General features: G+C 42.4%; 1 protein-coding gene across 1 annotated transcript; it reads right to left on the bottom strand.

Moving 5' to 3' along the window:
• Window positions 1-14,418: 14,418 nt before the first annotated feature.
• On the bottom strand, window positions 14,419-20,643 carry F2RL1 (F2R like trypsin receptor 1). The gene is made up of 2 exons (XM_005488314.4): window positions 20,299-20,643; window positions 14,419-16,305 (listed from the first exon to the last, which is right to left on the bottom strand). Exons 1-2 carry the CDS (start codon window positions 20,369-20,371, stop codon window positions 15,203-15,205), a joined length of 1,176 nt encoding a protein of 391 aa, XP_005488371.1. The 5' UTR covers window positions 20,372-20,643; the 3' UTR covers window positions 14,419-15,202.
• Between the last annotated feature and the right edge of the window lie 424 nt (window positions 20,644-21,067).

Here is a 21,067-nt window from a genome sequence, read left to right on the forward strand (position 1 = left end):
GGGCCTTTGCAAGTACCTTTCTGTTGCCAAGGAGTATCTCTGAGCAGTGAGGGCTCCTGCCCCATGTAACTCTGCAATGCTACACGTGCCTGACCATGCCATGGTTCGTGGGGTGGCCATCATAACTCCAGATGCAGAGATCACTGCATTTTTCCATCTTCTCTACCCACCCTGTGAGCTCAAGTGGGCCCACTTACAGATGACTGGCAAATAAATTCATACCTTCTTCATCACCAGTGCCAAACTAAATAGTAAAAATGCAACAGGAAAAAAAGCATTCCAGATCAACTTGATTCAGTTTTTCTGGGCACTACTAATGTTAAATCAATATAGAAAAATGAGGAAAATATAGTGTTCTCTTAATTTGTGTGTATATAAAAAGTAGGAATATTCCTTTGGTCTGGAGCTGCCCCTTAGTGTCGTGCTGAAGAACTGCTTCTTCCAGATCTCAAGCTAGCAACAAATGCCAAAGCTGTGGCAACCAAGGAAGAGGAACCCCCTCCTGTCTGCTCCAAGGTACACACAGATGCTTCACTACTGCTTTAAGCCCAGTACAGGGGTCAGCATTGTCAACAGCACACCAGTCAAGAAGTAATATCATTAAAAATTATGGAGGAAAGAAATAACCATTGCTCATAGCCCTGTTAGTAGAGCTATAAACTCTGCAGAGAATTTAAGTACTTAATATAGGTCAGTGTTAAAATAATGGAATTTAAGCTCATGCTTTGCTGAAGTCAGGCTTTGTGCTCCACTATTGGCCCTTAACAACTCATCCCAAATTTATCAGCTGCAGAGGGAAAAAGAAAGTTCAGAAGCACTTAAGGTTAATGCTCCTCTTTGAAGAGTAAATGCAGGAATAGTCTAGAGTAGTGTAATGTTGACCAGAAACGTTACAGGAGCATTCTGCAAACAGCCATGGACTCTTGTCCAAGTGCAATGTGATCAAGAAATCTCAAGAGGGCATCAAGAATCAGTAGATGGTGAGGGTATAAAAAGAAGGCTTTAAAAAAAGGTAAGGACGTGGCTGAAAATCTAAATATTTGCACTAAATGTTTTCACTGTGGTGGAGCTTGAAGAGGTTCCCAGAGGATAGAGAAAGAGACATGTTGAAGTATCTGTCCCAGTTGAAGTGAAGGTAGAAGATGTGATAGGACAGATCCTCAAAACAAGAGGTAACAAGCCAGGACAGGATGGAATCCAGCCTAGACTTCTAGAACTTGAGGTAGATGAACAATGGGAGCCTCTGGCTCAGGAACACAGCAAGGAAAACTGACTGGTACTATGCCAAGTGCTACCCAGAGAGCCAGTGAACATCAGGTCTGCTGTCATGTTGGACAAAGAGGTAGAGACCCACCTGAAAACTAGAAGGGTGGGAACACGACTAAACACAGTACACTGGGGAAAAGTAAAGAACAGTCACAACGTAAATCTGCTGGCACTCCCTGAAGGAGTTTGTGATGACTGACCTCCCTGATTACTGCCCACATTTTTCCCAGAAAGCATTTCTCACTCTTAAGGCTGTCATGGGATACAATGAAAAGAATCACACAGCAGATGTCTAACTGGAAGATAGGTAATAATAAATTATTGGGTTTTTCAAGGGAGCCGATCAAGCTATGGGGTCTCACAGGCACATGTTCTGGAGGCAGTGCTAATCAATATGGTCATTGATCATTTCAGAAGGTCATGGATCATTTCATCCATTCATTCAGAAGGAGAATGAATGGATACTTTTTTTGTTGATACAAGCTAAAGTTCTGCTGTGAAGGATGCAAGAGAACCTCATGAAATGAAGCGATATAGTGTCAGATAAATTCAACACAGATTAAACACAAAGTGTCATGGGTACATTTTAAGCTCTTATTTGGCTATAAGAATTAATGAGAGAGATCTTGAGGTTACTGCAAGTGAACTTGTTGGTTCAGTAAGAACCTGAAAACAAACAGGGCTAGGAAAGAAATGGAACACAAAAAACCAGAAGTGTTTTTATGCCACTAAGCTCAAGAGAAGGCCATTTATTCAACATCCTGGCAGTCTTCCCATCTTCATCTTCCTCTCAGAACAGCAGAATTATAAGAACAGCAAAGAAACAGCTTCTATGTTAGAAAGAGCTAAATATGCAAGACATCTCAGCCTGCAGAAGTATGTAACTGGGAATGTCCAAGAATTATGTGTATTGAACAGCGGCACAGAGAAGGTAAGAAGTAATTATTCATTGTGCTTACAGTACTCCCTGGATGTTATTACAGCTATTAGAGCTGCAGTTGCTCTGAGGGATCTGCTCCAGAAAAGTGAATTTCTGATAGTACTAGGAAAGAAGCTGGACCAACCCTGCAGATGCAATGCATGTATCAGCAGAAGCCAGCTTGAGCATTAGAGGCTGATGTGAATTAGGAGGCAGAGGTAGTTAATGTACAATTGATTTAATTGTCTTTAAAAGACAAGGAAATTAGTTGGTTGCTCCTGGTTTAACGAGCACCATAAATATTGAGCCCAGAAATATTTTGCATGCATGTGAAAATCATGAACAGCTGAGATGGTGGAAGTCATGGAGAAAGTCAACAGGCATAATTTCCTCTTCACACCTTTGAATGTGGGGCTGCATGTTTTCTCTCCATTTGGAGGAGAAATTGATAATACACTACAGTGTGTAGATACTCTCCAACGTACCAGCAAGATGCACCACCCCTTCTGTAGTGCCTCCATCCCTCCCCTTGCAGGGCAGTAGCAGGAGCTCCTGGCTCCCAAAGCCTGGGAGGTACCACATGCTAGCCATACCTCATGCAAGCTGTACCTGGCCCGTCAGGGAGCTCCTTCATGTCAAACAATGTGATGGTCCCTGGGCTCCCTGTTGGTCTCCTGGCTCACACCCTGGCCACACACTGCCAATCTCATACCACAGCCCTGTGCCACCTGGCATGTCTGGTGCCAAGAGGCTAGGTATAAGCCCAGCATGGTGACACAGAATGCACTTGCACTTGTGTCTCTCCGGAAACCACACAAACATATTCTCAAGCCTTGCCAGCACTTGCTGGGTACTGCTGTTCTGATTCCTCTGTCACTTCTCTTTGCTGATTTTATCCTTGCTTCTGCACCTCCCATGAATAATACTTGAAGCATTTTAGCCCCTGCATTTGCAAAGGGCTCCCCTGGCTCTAGTGGCCTTCATCGCATCTCAGTCTGCAGCGTGAGTTTCTTACAAGGTTGCGCATCATTTTCCATCATCCTGCTACAGGAAGCCTCTTTTCTGTAGGTGATCAGTTAGCTCACATTCAAGTCTGCTACATTAGATGCACAAAATTAGCGTGAATGGAAAAAAAAAATAACATTTCAGCAAACACCTTCAGTGCATAAAACCAAAGACACAGATGTTGGAAGCAACAAAGCAAACACAGGTGATTGCAGAACTATTACGCAATCAATACACATCATGGTTAAAATATATCATCAAAATTTAGAAAAAGAGGGAAATAAAATCACCAAAGTGAGTTAAAATGGGTGAGTAAGAGTTTTGAAGGATGGAATGCCTACAAAGCAATTACACTGAAATGTGCATTGCCTGTGTCCCACTAAAATAAGACATCATGTCTGCTGTAGGAAACAGAGCAGTCATCCACAAATCCTTTCCTCTATTGCCTTCTAAAAGGATGTTATGTTTTATTGCTCCTGTTCTATTTCCCAATTACTTCTATAACAAAGTCTTTAAAAAGCTTAAGTTACATTCACAGCCTCCTCCTCATCTCCTCCCTGCCATGCTGGGCAATATTACACCTTTTATCAAAATGTCTTATCTTTACTTCAAAGAGTGACATAACACTGTTTAAACTCTTTCGGAATCACAGGACATTGTACAAGTTGCATTCAAACTCTGTGATTGCAGTAAGTTTTCTATATCTGTTATACCTGAGAGTTTAATAATATTAATATCGTACCTTCTAAGAAGCGTATATCACTCTGAACAGAAATTCCTTCATAATCAGATTCATATGAATTTCTGTTATTTGCTTTTCAGATATTTGAAAATATAAGAGTCCCTGAGCTATGAAAAGGAGAATGTCAGTGACTAATATGATGTGCAACATTTTAAAGTTTTTACTTTTACTTTCCCTGCAGGTAATTTTTTGCCTTTTTTTTTTTTTTTTTGCAGTGATTTTAGTGTGACATTAGATTTTACCTGGGTGGAAAATCTTTTTTAAACTAACACTTTTGCCTTCATTTAAAGGTTTTTTTAAAGTTCATTGTCACTCTGTTATTTCCAGTGAAAGCAGGACAATACACTGACACATATGCAGCGACTGGTGTTAAATGAGGTTTTAGGCGTACTTTTGATGACACAAAGCACTACCATTAGTGAATTAAAAAGCTTGATGATATCACCATCCCTACTTGTTCTCTTGTTCTAGAATATTCTGGTTTCTTTGGGTAATTGGCAAATATAAGAGGCTGGTGGGTTTGCAGGAGCAAGTTTAGGCTACTGTCCTCTTTCTGTTGTGTTGAGTTGGATATTTAAATATCTTCCTTTTGGTACAAAAGTGAAAGTATCCTTATTTTCAGATAAAAAGAAGCAATATCAAATAACAGAGGCTGTTAAGACTCCTTGGAGGCATACTCTGACAGAAGTATGTCAGAAACTAGTATTATATCATTAGTGACTGCTGCCTTAATTGTACAGCCCTCTAATTATGGTACCTTCATTAATTGCACATGCTGTAACTTCCAGTGGTCATTGAAAAACAACAGGCACTGATGTCTTTTATTGTAGGGATTATCCATGTAAAATTATGCCACTCATGGAACTTTCAAACAAATGACAGATGTTGCTGATCTGTGGAAAGTTCCTAAATGATATGACAAATTATGTGGGTTTTTTGTCAGGCAACTGAGCCCAGGCATTCCCCATTCTTCATGTTACTGTCAAGAAAAGTCTGCAGTAAAATGAAAGGCAGATGCTCTGATTTCCTCTAATGATGCAATCCCACTAGTGGGACAGGTCCAGCACTCTCAGTTGTACCTGACTCACCTGACACAATAGGCTGCAGCTCAAGAAATGCATCCCAGCCCACTTTCTGCCTGTGATATCAAACAGACAAGGACTTGCAGCATCTTGCAAGAGTATTACAATTCCTCACTGAGGAATCACAGAATCACTAGGTTGGAAGAGACTCTTAAGATCATTGAGTACAACCCATGCTCTAACACCTCAACTAAACCATGGCAGCAAGTGCCACATCTTTTTTTAAACAAATCCAGGGATGGCGACTCCACCACCATTCCAGTACTTTATCACCCTTTCCATAAAAACTTTTTCCTAATATCCAACCTATATTGGATAGATGGCAAAAATTAGGTGCATATCAAGCTCTGCTTTTGCTCAAAGATTGATTTCTTACTTTAGAAGTACATTTTTTTCTTGAGTCCACTCTTGTGAAGCAGCCTCAGCCACCACTCTCAGCAACACGAAGTTATTTGTAACTACAATGGCCATAGTAAATATGAATTAAGTCAAAAGCAGAAGTTGCAGGTGAAGCAACATTTCCTCAATGGAAAGCTTCACATGGGCTCAGATGATCTGGAAATAAAGACAGAAATCAACTATCACTGACAATAAACTTCTGCTTGTCATACTATTCCAGAAATCTGGAGATTAAAAGACTTAGACAGGAACACCTCTTCTTGCTCAGATAAGCTCATGCTTTGAAGACTTGGTTTTAGTAGTGTTTCAAATCAAAGAAAAAACAAAGGAGATTGAAAGATATTGTGAGAATATTCTGCTTTGAAAGTTACACTCCAGGAGCCCCATATCTCCCCAGCAATCTGCTTCCCTGATCCCAAACCTAGCAGGGATATTTGATATCACCTGTTAAGTCCTTCTCTTACATCAGATATGTATGTGTATTTTGAAATGCGGAATTACAAAATAAAGCATAGCAGACGGAAACCGGATTGTCTTTCCATGCTTGTTTGTTAAAGAGTGTGCAGTAAGAGTTGGAAACAGAAGAGGGAGCCGTTTATCACAGTATCAGCTCTGTTTGCCGATACTCGGAAAGTTAAAGCATGATCCCGTATGTAGCATTCTTTCCCCAGATGATCCACGGAGTCGTCAGCTAGTTCCTGAACATCACCGACCTCCTTGGGCTTGGACTGACAGCTTGGCTGGCGTGTGACACGTAGCTCTCCCCCTTCGCTGAGAAGCTGCGGTCCTGCACCTTGCCCTGTCCCTTTTGTCTGCCCAGACGGCGCCATTTCCCAGCACTGTGAGCCTCCTGAAGCAGGGAGGCTGCTATGCAACAGTGGGGGTGTGATCTCAGTGGAGGGCTGTCTACTCCACGAAACACCAAGAGCCAAAGACCCTGCATCTCTGACTTTAGTGCAATGGCTTCGGCTCCTCATGGGGAAGTGGGTCCTCTGGGAGGGAGGAAAGAGGCTGCCAGGCAAGATGAACTACCTTCTGCAGGTGTCTGCCTATTCATTTAGGATACTTGGATACCAAAGTAGAGATCTGTGTCTTGAGCTCACTTCTAATTACAAACTGTGAGGAACTCTCTCTTTGAAAAAAGAATTAATTGCTCAGCAAAGAGGCACCATGAGTTCATGCTAAGGGAAACTGTGCATCAGCTGGCATAAGATGTGTGCCATGTGCACACTTGAGTGACACCACTGCCTGAACGGGAACACAAACGGTCCTCAAGCCACAGTGCCCTGTGGAGCCCTTGTTCTTCCCAATCACATCTGACAGATCTGGTTCCGTGTCTTTGAGTGCTACAACCAGACTCTAGGGTTGGTGTTCATGCCAAACACTGTTTAAACTTAAACCACACATGGAAGATCAAAGATTATTGAAACAAGAGGGCTGCTTTCTAAAGACCTGCTATCTTGATTTCAGGTGTAAGCAGTGGAAACCATGACCTCAGCAGCAATGTCAGGCAGTGCCATTTCCCCATGCCTGGCAGAGGTATCTCCACTGTGCTCTCCCATGTCCTGGAGACAGAATCTTTGTTATTCATCTGCTCATGCCCTGCTATAGCAGTTACCAAAGTGAAGGTAGCTGGCAGTGGACTCTCCCTCTCCTCTCACTCTTGCCATCTCTTCAGCACCCTCTTGGCTCAAGCTGCAGAATTTGATTACACAGACCTCACTGTGGGCTGACTTCTGCTGATGCTGGAACCAGTCGTACATCCTTCAATAGCAAACCTGAAAAAAGATACCTGCATTCTTCAGAAACATCAGAGCAAACAGACCCTTGACAAGCAGTTCACCAACCATCACCTTTAGAGATTTCCCTCGTCATCTCCATTGCTGACCCTGCTAACCAAAATGCCATGCTTGCTGGGAGTGCTGCAAGGCTCCTCAGCCTTGTCAGCTCACCCAGGGTCTGGCAGTCACTCAGACATTTACTGAGGATAATCTTACTGGCTATTGTTGTAGTGTTCATGACTCTGCCTATTTAGTCATAGTGACACAGAGAGCTTCCAGGCAACCAGCCTAATACACACAACAGTCTTTATAAATTATGATAGAGCAGTTCCATAACTTCTTTCTTTCATTTCATTTCACCATCAAATCACTCTTCATAGCAATAGTATACTTCACCCCACCTCACATAAAATATCACTACAATACAGCCATCCCGAGCATTTCAAGCTGTGCTCCTGAAATTAATGGAGACACATTAGTGACTTCAAACCAAAGCAGGCAACTTCATTTGGATGGCATACAGCACCGCGTGCCTCCAACATGTCCTGGATTAGTGCTAGGGGCTTGTCCGAGATACTTTTACACTTTGAACCATGTTGTTCAGCTCATCCACTCACAGAAAGCCATACAGGTTTGCCAGACTGGGATTTGAAGATGAAATGTCAAGGGTCGTGTTGTGTCCATCTGAAAGTATGTGCTAGTCCTGGGTCACCGCCAGCTAAATACAGGGAACACCACAGTGTGGCGCTCCCTCCCGAGACAATGCAGTCATTTTGGCTCATCGACTGCTTCTTGTGTTTTCTTTATGTCCCCCTGGCTTTTGAAAATGCATGACACAGGACACTCTTCAGCACATTAAGGAAACTCCTACCCATCACATTTTATCTTTTAATTTATGTTCTTCAAGTTAATTATTTCATTTATTTAGTGGGTTACCCTCTCCAAAGAAGCAGCATATCCCCCCTTGTTTTACCCACCCAAATTACTCCTTTTTCCCAAGTGCTTACATACACAGACACAGGCTCCATCCAAATGAGCTCTATCTCTCCACTTGCTGCAGTCCACAGGATTATGTGATAGAGCAGTCCCCACTGCAGTCATTCAGCTGGGGAAGCATGGACTCAGCTGCTAAACCACAACACTATGAGTACATACTGTCCTGAACTCAGACTCTGTGGAGAAAGCATGAATACTGACAGTGTTCTGTATTGCTACACTGCCATATAATTAAAGGCAGATTAGCCCAAATGTTCAACACTTCCCTGAACTAAGCCCTTACTAAGCAACAGGAACTGTATTCATACCATGAACTATGGAAGAGTATTTATCTCCTCTCCAAGATATCACATAGCCATTAAAAGCCTGGTAAATGCTATAAATTGGGGAAGGGAGGGGAAAGGGTATTATTAAATAAACAGCACTTCGGACTCAACACACTGAACTCTGTCCCTAGCAGTTTGCTTCTTGAAGGTGAGGCACAAAGCTGGAGTGCCGTTGCTGAATCAAATGTAGTTGATAACTGCAACAGAGACATTCCCTCATGCCACTCATGTTTGTTCTCAGATGCACTCACCATTTGATGCATGCTTGACAATTAAAATCCTGCCAGCCTTAAGAATAACTATACATTGATTTTTAGAAGTATTTTAAAACACAGACATCTCTCCTGCCCATTGTTTCACCAAAGATCTCTGCACCAACTGACTGGTTATGGGAGCTGTCATACCTGGAGGTGACCTACTGATAGAGCTGAGAGTTGTTATCGGGGCATTTCTCAAGTTCCATACATAGACTGGTCAAATTTAGGCTTTTCTTCTCCTCCCACATTTTGTTGCCTTGCTCCACTATACAAGTGCTCATTCATGCTCTTTACTGCATATTACTAACACTTTTGAAACAAAGGATTGAGGCTTAGTCCATGTGTGTGCTACCTGCAGACCTTGTTGACATGCAGAACTCCGAACACAGACCTAACTTTAGCAGCAGGACTCTGCTTTACAACATGCATAATAATCCCATGGAGACCAGGTGTAGCAAGTTCTACCATGAAGGTGCAGTCTCTAGGTTACAGCTACATTAGGGCTCTAGCTATGGGTCAGGTGGTTGGAGATTACACTCATTCTCTCCTGTGGACACTTCTATGCTCTGGTAAAAAGCAATATCCAGATGAGCACCACACTGACACAAGTTGCACATAGCATTCAAAAGCCATGTGGCAGGGAAGCAGGGTATCAAGAGACATGGGAGTGGATAAGCTAGCTATCTCTGCACTTGGAATGCTGCTTCTATACTGAGGCACAGACACTGGAGATTGGCAGGATTTAATCACAAATACCAGGTGGTCCTTGGTACTACTGAGCTGACTCTGTACCACAGATGCAATCCCAGGTTCTTTATGAACTCCAGGGTAGCTATGAACCTACTTGTCTCCACGTTCACGCAAATAGACCTTTTTCCCCTTTTCCTGGCCTCCAAGAGCTGGCCAGACCATCAGGGAAGCTGGTTGTGGACACACTTCAATGACATAAAAATCCATGTCACAAAATCTAGCATTGGATCACTGAGTCCTCATGGATTGAGAGAAGTGATCACAGCATCTCTGCACAGCATTCCATGCATCCCTCACAATCTCTAGTCTTTTTTCCATTATCTGAAGCATCTCCACCTCCCTTGGCCTGGATGACAAAGAGCTGACTATGTAGCCAGCCTGTTGTACTGGTCCTGCTAGCAAACAGTGCCTGGAGAATGTTTACCTGCAAACCCAAAGAAGGTTATCACTCCTGAGACAAAACATGTTGGTAATATATACCCTCCTGGCTGTTGTTGAATCAAAATGATGATGACTACTGTGTTTATGCCATATTTAAGAGTGATGCTATTTATTAATCATGTTCAAAGAGCCTATGTACAAGATCAAATACATCTGTAATGAAACTTGGGTCCCAAATGGCTGTTATTGTAGGTAGGCATTATACTGCTTGATTCTCAGGGCAGTTACAACATAATGTGCTAAATATCTTCAGTCGTCATACCACAGCCAGACAAAATGAATGCTAAATTTGGTGGGCACAGGTGGTATTCATTGAGGAGTTATGAAAAAACTTAGACAAAATAGCTGAATTACTAACTGAAGTATAATCTCTTGCCAGAATTATACCTGACTACTGGGAGCCAATGCTGTAATCAATAAAAGGTTCTGACATGTCAAGGGAAATACAGTTCCATGAGCTCAGTACAAGTACTGAGCAGACAGTGAAGAGTCTAAGAAGGGTCATCACTATGGAACTTGACCTTTCCAGTAAAAGTCACCACTGTTTTTGTTAAGAGAATTCTGGACCTAAAAACTTTATGGAGTTCTTGGAAGAGGCCAAGCACAAGTGGAGATAAGGGTGATCCAGCATATCCAGTCTACTTGAATTTCCAAAAGATTTTTTTGGCAAAATTTCTGATCAAAGATTTTCAAGTAAAGTAGAATTCAGCCATGGAATAAGAGGGAAGGTTGTTTTTGAATAAGTGATTGCAAAGAAAGAAATACACAGTATCAGAAAAAGTCAGTCATCACTACGCCAGTAATTCACCATTGTGGTGCCCGACTTGTACTGTTCTGTATGTTTGTAAATGGTCTGAAGAGGGTAAAGCACCAAGGAACAAAAGTTTGCAGCTAACATTCTAACTTGGCTTATAGAACTATGGCTTGTGAAAATACTGTAACCAGTCAGGAGAGAGATGTAATTAGACAGCTGCATGAAAATACCAGCTCATTGTTAAGGAGCAGGAGAAAAAAAAAATAAAACCAACAATGGATAGTCATGGCTATTGGGTAAGCAACACAGTGCAAAATAGAAGTCATCACTGTACCATCCACTGCTTGACTATTATGTGTCATTTGGAGACAGTGTATGGAAATGGGAAGGCCTGAGAGAAAGGAAACAAGACTGTTGCTGAGTGGCTGACTGGGAAAGAACTGGCTATGACACCTCAATGTGCAAAGTACCTAAGAGGGAATAGGATACTGGCTTACAAAATTTCAAGTGGATGGACAAGACAGTAAGGGACTAACTCACATTATCTTCTCCTTTAGGAATGAGGGGCCATCCAATGAAGACTGTGGGTCCTGATTCAAAGTGAATAAAGAGGTTGACAACATGACACTCAAATGAGGCCCGCCAAAAATTCTAATGTTGAAGGTAGCAGGATTTTGAGACACTGCAATGGGGAATGTGATTCTTGGCTGTGCTGGTTTTACTCCTACTTGAGTGTCTGCCTCTAACTTCTTTCTGTTGCTGTTACACATTCTCTAGTCAGATAGACCTGCTCAGCAGCAGCTTTCCTCGCAGCTGGCAAGGACTTTAGCTGCCCCAGTCTTTGTCTCCTTTTTCTTTCTGAACTTCAGAGCACATTTCAACTATGCTCCAAAGTGCAGCACACAAGTGGTGCCAGCCACATCTTCTGTGTATCTGGTATGCTGGCCAGGTGCCTCGTGCAGCAGTCCTGCTGTTTTCTTGATATGTCCCTTGATGCCTTGCTGTCTTGATGACCTCCAGAGTAGAAGGTGGGAAGATTACTCTAGCAGAGCTGGATCTACCCTGAGCCAGAGTGAGCAGAGCCATTCCTATGGTCATGGGTGGAGGCTTGCTCCCTGCTGCTTGGAAGGTTTGGCAGCTATTGTGCTTTGACTTGCCTTGCAGTTGCACAGTGGAAGCATGTTGGTGGTGAGAAAGTCTGAGCCTCTCTCCTGTTCTGGACACAGAGCAAATCAGCAAAATACTGTTCCAAGCCAAAAGTAAACTTTTCACCATCCTCCTAGTTTAACTTTAACCCAGAACTGATCCAGTCCACCCCAAGGTCACACTTGCTTGTGACAGTATGAGGAAACAGCATGATCACATAACTGGAGTAAGAGAAAGGCTAATCTATTTCTCAAGTGCAGCATAAGCTTGAGATGCTTGTGAAAGCTTGACATAGTGCACATAAAATACACCTGATTTTCAACTTCCCGATGCTTTCATGAATGTTGCACTGATGATTTTTTTAGCATCTAAACATTTAATCAGCAATAGCTAGGAAGAATTTTTTTGTTCTCTTAGTGTTTGAATTACAAAGTTGGCACTGTTCAGGAATATATTAATTTTAAGCTGAAGACAACCACATTTATACCAACCAACCGTGCCCAAGACTACAGCCTCCCCTTCTCCACTCCCCCCGCCCCCAAAAAGGTTTAAGCAACCATCTCCACCCTCACAGGCTGTATGTTCTTACTCCACCACTACCTGGCTGCACAGGCACATTCCAGGAACTGAATAAAATCAAATGAACAACCAGCCTAGTCTAACTGCTTTGTTAATTGAAGCAAACTAATTCATGCTAAATTCAGGATAAGGATTTGCAATACAGCTACACAGAGGGAAAGCTTCACTTAAATGACTGTGAGCTCTTTGGATAGTATTCTCCAAAATCTGTCACACGTCACAGAGCCCCATTTTAAAAAGAAATCATTCTATTTATTAGAACTTCTTTCTCAAGAAGCTTTCAACATACTGCAGTGTGGGAATCTATAAAGTCAGAGGGTTTTTAGGAAATGGTTAAAAAAGAGTATTTAGGCCTCAGGATGTGGCCCAAAGTTCTGTTACAGCAGAAAAGTTTCCCAAGCAAGCAGAAAAGTTTCCTAAGCAAGCAAAAAAGTTTCCCAAGCAAGCAGAAAAGTTTCCCAAGCAGTAGACGTGACAAATAACAATAAGACTTTGTAGGTTTGGTTTTAGGATGGCAACAAGTTTATTTAATGTATATCTTTAGAAGGTTACTGTGAATAGAGCTCTGTTCTTTGTTTCTTATGAAATAGCCTTTGTTTTAACTACCATTACGTATGTTTTATAAGGTTGGATGGAAAGCTTGTCAATATGTCTTGTTTTGTGTGATTGGCTGAAATCTAAACTGAGATGATTTTATGTCATTCTGTTTGACCCCACCTTTGGGGGCATTTCCCATTAGGCCAGCATGCTGTTAACATCTAACAATGTTCTGAGGCTGATGTAATAATAATAATAATAATAATAAAAAAGCTGGTCTGAATTTGTCCAGTGTGGTCCATATTTGGACTTTTTGCCGCGGCAAGTGGGTTCCTCTCTTAAGACGTGGGTTCCTGACACTTGATCTATAGCTACCCTGGTGCCCCGACACTGCAGTACCATCTAATTCTTACTTGTACCATTGGCAGACCTCCACTATTGCCACAGGTAAGAAAGATCCTTCACTGCAGCCTGCTTTGCCAACCTGCAGGTGAAGGCTAGAAGGGAGAGATGGTCAAGAGGATCAGCACTTTACTTCACAGGAGCTGCAATAGAGTTGTCTAATTATTTGACAGGAATGACAGGAAAGAAACAAAGAGAGTACAGATATACAAAAAAAAAGTGCTTAGTGCTCTTCTGATTAAATAGTGCAAGAAATAAATTTTGTTCCCCAAAAGACAGGCTATATTAAGCATGTCATATTTTAGACATTTAATAGTCATCTGTGAATCATGAGCAGTCTCTTTGTGGTATTACACACTGCCAATCTATCATCTTTACAACATATAACCTATAACCTTTGTACTCCTGACAGAGCACAGGTAGGTTCGTAAGTACATGAACTGGATGCCCTTTCTTCATATTACTCACTACTGCATATGGAGCAGGAAGCATACTGCTTAACATGATACAGGGAACAGACTATGGTAGGAGTTCAGAGACAGCCTTTTGTGAAGACAGTGTAACTCTCTTAATTTCAAATTCTTCCAGTGAACTGTGGCCTCTTATGTACATTCATTTTCCAGTAAGGGTGCTAACACCTTCAGTTCAGTAATAAATATGCAATTATTTCCCTGCACTTGTCAGGAAACAGGAGGAGAAAATTGTTTATGTCTGAGAAGCATTTGTGTTCCATGTCATCTAGAGCTGGAGTAACTCTCCACTTCTTCATGAGACATATTTTAATATACATTGCTATTTTAGCTAGGCCCTCTGAAATACTATCACAAAACATCCTACTTTCATTGCTCACCAAACAAACGTGTCATTAGGTAAATCTTACTTTACCCATTTAGACATTACAGCTACAGCTGTCATGCTTGTAACAACTGTTAGGAATATCATCTTTGTTATATGAAGCCAGGCAAGCTGAACTAGTCAAGTTGAACTACTATTGAATTGCATGTAAAAGAACAAAAGAGAGCACTCAACTCAAATGTGTTACAAAAAAAAAATCTTATTTAGATGTCTTAAAAAATACAAGGCGCATTTTATAAAATCAAATATCTATCCATCAAAACTTTGTTGTATATCCCCATATAAGATCATGTACTGGCAAATGTTAAGTAACAGTGGATAATCTCAACTAACATTTTTTCCCAGTTCTAGCTGATAAGATCAGCTTGTCAACTCAAACAGGATAACATTATAGGTTTTTGCTATGTTAGTATTTACAGCACAGTAACTTGGAAAACAATATATAAATTATAATATACCAAGGATAATAAGCAATCTAATCCAAGATGGTGAAGTGGATTCTCTTCTACTTCTTTCTACAGCTTCAAATGATGTTCAGTGTAAGCTGGTAGACAGAGCAAGGTTCTATACAGACAATCTGTTCAGATGCATAATAGATTACAGTTACAGTAACACAAAACAGATTTTTCTGGCAATTAAAAATACTAACAATACTGTATAATATTCCAGAGACATTTTGCTTTTTAGCAACTTTTATATTCAACAAGAATGTCTTCAGCCTCACTTCTAGGTCAGCAGCATTTTTGCACAGCATCTGAAATGTCTTCTTTTTTTTTCCCCCAGTTTCTCAGGAAGATTCATCTGCTTATGATTTCTACATAAAATAAGCAACTGTCAGTTCCAAATTCCACACTTCAATGTAATTAAAATGCAGAGGTGTTTCATCAGACTTTCTTGTACAAAGTCTATTGTCACTCACACCCTTTCATCAGTAATAACAAAAGTTCACTTTTCTAAGATTAAACTCAGTAGGAAGATTTATTGGTCCTACTTGAGTTTGAAGAGTAAGAATTTGATTTCTTGAGGTACTTGCTTGATGAGAGAGACACTTGCATCCTCTGTGTAGTTCGCACACTTCGGCAAAGAAGAGCATATTTAAGGTTGCCTCTGAAGTCTTTTGAAATATAATAGTAGATGAATGGATCGATACCACTATTCAAAGCGGAAAGACACAGCGCAGTTATGTACCACACATACAGATGGCTCTGGCTGTAGGCTTTGAGGAGTGAATAGTGCACAATAATCAGCACATTGCTAGGTGTAAAACAGATGAGATACATGGACAGGACAACAACAATGAGTTTGATTGCTCTTTTTCGTTTCTTCCCAGTGCTTACATCTATGATGGAAGCGCTCAGGGTCTTAATCATTAGAATGTATGCGACAGCAGTGATGATAGCTGGGATTAAGAAGAGTCCAACTGCAAGTGAGAGGAAATAACTGAACATATCATGAGCCGAAACATTTTCAGGCAACACATCATGGCAGGTTGTGATGTTAAGATTTGAAATATATGCTGTCTGATTAACAAGATACAATGGGATGTTGCCCAACAAAATCAGTATCCAGATAGCAATGGAAATGCCCAAAGCAATTTCTGACTTCTTTTTTGAATTCACTATGGGGTTCACTACAACCCAATACCGTTGTACACTGAGACATGTCATGAAAAGGATGGAACAGTACATATTTCCATAGAAAAACCCAACAAATACTTTGCAGAGACCTTCACCAAATATCCAGTTATTGCCATTTAGATGGTATGAAATCTTCAGTGGGAACCAGACAACAAAAAGAAGGTCTGCCAATGCCAAGTTAATCATGTAAATCACAGCTGGATGTTTCTTCTTTGTTCGGAAAAAAAAGACCCAGAGGGCTATGGCATTGCTCGGCAAACCAATTATAAAGACAAGTATATAAACAATGGGAATAAAAACTGTAGTCAGTTTTCCTGTGAGGACTTCTGCTACAAATTCATCCACCTCGTATAACTCTTCAGAATTATTTGCATTTGGAACCTTATAGCCAATGAAACTTCTTCCTTTTGGTTTGCTGGAGCCACCATTCTCTAAAATAAAAAAAAAAAAAAAAAGTTGTTATTGGTGTTCAAGTACAGACTTTTTGTCCTTTTAAAAAATAAACTAGATACAGCAATCTGATCTGAACATTTACAGACAGTCTCATCAGCAGGAAAATTAAGACTGATATTCAAACACTTGATGATTTATCTTCCCATTCTTTTAAATTTATTAACCAAAGGACCACCTTTATCCCTTCAAGAATTCAAGGATTCTACCAGAAACCAAAACATTTCTGCATGTCACCAGTGATATTAAAAATGCCTTGTTAAAAGTGCCGTGTTAAAAGGCTCCTACCACCGGAACAGTTACAGTCGAAACTGCTTCAACTACCCCAGGGCACCATTAGCTTTTCACACAGCAGTGCCAGATCACCTGAGTGCTGGGTCACAGCAGGCTAATTTAACTGCAGCAGAAGCTTTGCCAGTTTAGGTGGCCCAAAAATCAGGTATGCAGTTAAAAAAGAACATACTACCTTCAGACAAGCTAAAACTGAAATATAGAATGCCATGTCCAAAGCCATGCACAAATAGTCTCTAGGGCATGCCACACATTACAGTGTATCCAGACAGAAATTTGAACACACTATCTCTGTGCACCGAAGTTGCAATGCAGTTCTCATGCGGGATCTCCTTCAGGAGAGTCGCTCCCTGTGATTTTTACTCGATTTTTACAGTTTCAGGTGGTAGAGCTGACACCTAAGATTGCTTCATACACAAACTGCTGTCACTACAAGCTTTGCTCTGCCCCTTTAGAATGCTGTGGGAGTTTACAAACCATTCGGGTGAGACAGGTGCTCCTGCCTCGAGTTCTGCAGGACAGACTTTGAACAAAACCCCTGCACACACAGCACAGTCCTCCTCTGCTACCAGGCTAAACTGCACAAGCAATATCCTGGAATCCACACCATTCTGAAAAGTCACACATTCACCTATTGACATTCATTCCACACAGCTAAACTGTATGGACATGGAAGCCGACTGGTTTAGGAAGGATTATTTCTAAACTTTCTATCAATATTTGTGGACTTGTTTTGCCAAAGCCCCCCAACTGTAATATAAAAAGAGTCTTTTTGAATGCCTGAACAGTGAGCAGCCATGAACAATGCTGAAGTACAGCCTGCCCCTTTGTTGAAAAATAATTAATACAGTTCCAAATGAAAAAATGCTTCCACCTTACATTTTAAAGAATTCTTACACAATATGTAAATACACAAGTGTGTGTTTCTCAGCATAGATTCTGCAAGGCAGTCCACTTTAGATGGCTGTTCCTTTCAAATTATAACTGCAAAAGTCTGATGTACAGCATTCGATTCCTGTCTAGACTCTGCAACCTTCTGATAATGCATACAAAAATATTGACACTCTTCAGAATTTTCAATTAAGTTAACTTTAATTCACTTGAGCACTTGAAGATATCCAGACCCAGGCAGCCTTCTCTGGAAAACTGAGATGCAAGGTAACTTTTTGCCTGTACAATGACATGGACAAATCTTTGCAGTAGACTGCATGAAGACAGATGCTTAAATTATACTAAAAAAACTACCATCCTAAAGAAAATTAATTCAAATGCCAAATAGTCATTTTGGTCTATATGTGGTGTAATTACAACAAACAAAGCAGAATTATAAAAATTCTCCATTAAGACATTCAAGCCTCATGATCACATCAGCAATACTGTTCACTGTACTGCAAAAGTTAATTATAATGCAGCAATCCTAGTTCCCTATGCTGAGCTATGAATAGGAGAACCCATAAAACCACCCTAAAGGACATAGCTTACAGATACCAGATATTGAAGTGATAATGAGCTAAGCAATGCTGATTTTCTTAGGCTCACAGCTTAGCTGAGAAAGATCCTGAGAGATGCTTGGAAGCAGACCTTACAGACTAATTTGACAGCAGTGATCAGGACACAGTAATAAAATGCACCATACAGTGCCATGTTAAGTACCTGTCCATCAGAAAGTGGTCAATACCATCAAATTCCAATCATGCTATTTTTATTCCATTCCAAAGACTCAAATCATTGTAGAGAACTAGAAGAGTAAATATTACCACTTTGTTATTACTAAAGTTTTGTGATCAAATATAAAACAATGCTTTGCAATTGAAGTTCAGAGGTTAGGTAGGAAAAAAAAGCCTCATCAAAAAGTCCTGAAGTGTTAGTGTGAGAAAGTACAGTAAGAGGTACACTAAAGTGGATGCACAGATACCTGAACCACAGACAGGACTTTGTACTGCAAGAGCGTCAGCATAGAAACAAAGGTTTGTTTTATTCTACTTTGTAAGACAGAGTGATTTCACAGACCAAGTCTTGTTTTTATGCTGACTTTAATTCGAGTCTCAAAACATACTTTTTGCAGTCCAACTAGCAACCTATACATATAAGGAGACAGTGTCCTGTTACCCCGCAGTTAACACTCCCTCACTGAGCAACCAATCCTTTGATAGGTATGTGCATTTCTACATCCTTTCCTTACTCATTCACCACTTGCCGTTTTCCATAACAATCGAGCTCTTTTCCAGAAGAGTTTCACCCTGCTTGACTCACGTACAGAGAATGCAGTTGACTCGCTAATCTGCCCACGGGAAAAGCGTTACTCTCTCCTCCCACAAAAGACTGTTTCAACAGCTTTGCCATTTGTCCAGAAGATATAACGCACTACATACCAAACACAGGATTATGCCCACCCTGCAGACACAAAAGTGACAGCAGCATAGAGTATCCAAAAATTAACTAGTTTACTCGTGGTAGTAATACTCCAAACAGGACTAAATTTAAGATTATTCTGGGTTTTGGATCTTTAACCTCTCTCCCTCTTCTCCGAGAATTCCAAATTCCTTACTTCGCCCAGGTCAGACAATTAGGCTATTAAATGGCAGCTTGATTCAGGAACTCCGCTCTGAAGAACACAATTTGCAGTTACCTATTATCAATCCCTTGGGAAAATACGACGTATGCTTGGCTTCAATACATATACAACGTATATCCTATGCTTGGTTTCAATATTTGCACAACCTTAATGCATATGATTTTGTTAGGTAAATAAGCCCGGTAAATGAAATATGGAAGGACAGAGTGAAAAGGTATGCACAGATATGGCAATGGGGTTTATTATAAAACGTGGCGAAAAGTTAACTTTAAGTAATAAGTGAAATATTAATATAGTTTAGGCTTTTTTCCTCAAACTGCACTTACGTTCAACAAGCAATAGCACAGACTAAAAAATTTAAAAAGAATCCTAGCTTCTTAAATCAGGGGGAAAAAAAAAAAAAAACCAAGAACATGGTCTTTAAAGATTTTTCATGTTTATCGCAAGGGGAGGCAGGAAGCAGACTATAAGAAGGTTGGACAGGGGCATTTTACAAGGCCACTAAGTGACAGGACCAGACGAAATGGTTTTAAAAGGAAAGAGAGCACATTTAGACTACAAGGTAGGAAGAAATTCTTTATGTGAGGGTGGTGAGGGGCTGGAACAGGTTGTCCAAAGAAGTTATGGATGTCCCATGCGCGCCAATGTTCAAGGCCAGGCTAGACGGGGCTCTAAGCAACCTGGTCTAGTGGAAGCTGTCCCTGCCCGGGACGGAGAGGAAGGGGTTGGAACTAGATGGGAGCTTTTCGGTCCCTTTCAAGCCAGACCGTTCCACGACTCTCTACAAGGCGAGTGAAGCCAAGCCCCACTCGTCCCACAAGCCCTGAGAGAGCTGCTCGCCGCGTCCGGCTGCTCGCCCGTGAAGCGCTCTCCGTGACGTCCGGGGAGCCCTGCCCGCGGGTCCCGGCGGCCACACTGCCACCCGCGCGAGCTTTCCGACCTTCTCCGCTCCGGGCTCCCCGAACCCCAGACAGGCCAGACACCTGCCCCGCCGAGCGCCGCGCCGTGCCCCCGCCCGCGGCTGAGGGGCGGCCGAGCCCGCCGGGGGTGCCGCGCTGGCCGCCCCGCCGATGCCAGCCGAGCTGGCAGCTCACGCCGCTCCGCTCACCTTCAGCAGTGGCGGCAGCTCGCAGCAGCACACAGAACAGCAGCACCAGGCACAATCCACAGCGTGCAGCCATCTCCCCGCTCCGGCCGCCGCCACTCCGCCCGCACTCCCGGCCAGTTTCACCTGATACCTGAGCGGGGCGGGACGGAGGGCGCGGCCGGGCCCCGGACCAGCCCCGTGGCGGGCGGGGCCAGCCTGGGCCCTTCCCTCTCGGCGGAGGGTGGTGGCGCTGTCCCCGAAATGGTGGGAGTCGTTCGCCGCTGGCTCCGGTTAGCCCAGCGCGAAATGGCGGGTGCGCCGCAGCCCCCGCAGGCTGTTGGTCACCGTCAGGCCGCGCCTGGCAACCGCTCGGCCGCTGAGGGGCGGAGCAGCTCCGGAGGTCCCGGCTCTTACCCTGCTCACGCTGCGGTCGCTCGTCCCCGAGCCCGCCGGTGGGCCCTGCCCGCGGGGGCTGCGCTGTAACGGCCCCTGACTGCCCAGTACAGCTGAGCGGCGCGCTGCAGGAGCGGTCCGTGCCAGGCTGCTGCTGGAGCCGGGCAGGATTGTTCTGGGTCACACCGGCAGGGCCCAGCCGCGTTTAGTGGGGGTGTGTTACTTCGGCTGCCTCGTAACACATTGTGTTGTGCCTTCCAAGTTTCTTCCGTGCTATAACATTACAGAATCGTGGAATCCCTGAACAGGGCAGGTTGGAAAAGGCCATAGAAAGGCATTTCATCTAGTCTCCCTGCCCAAGCAGGGTCCTCTGGGAGTACATTACTCAGGTTTTTGT

The sequence above is a fragment of the Zonotrichia albicollis genome, chromosome Z (assembly GCF_047830755.1).
Source record: "Zonotrichia albicollis isolate bZonAlb1 chromosome Z, bZonAlb1.hap1, whole genome shotgun sequence".
Taxonomy (NCBI): domain Eukaryota; kingdom Metazoa; phylum Chordata; class Aves; order Passeriformes; family Passerellidae; genus Zonotrichia; species Zonotrichia albicollis.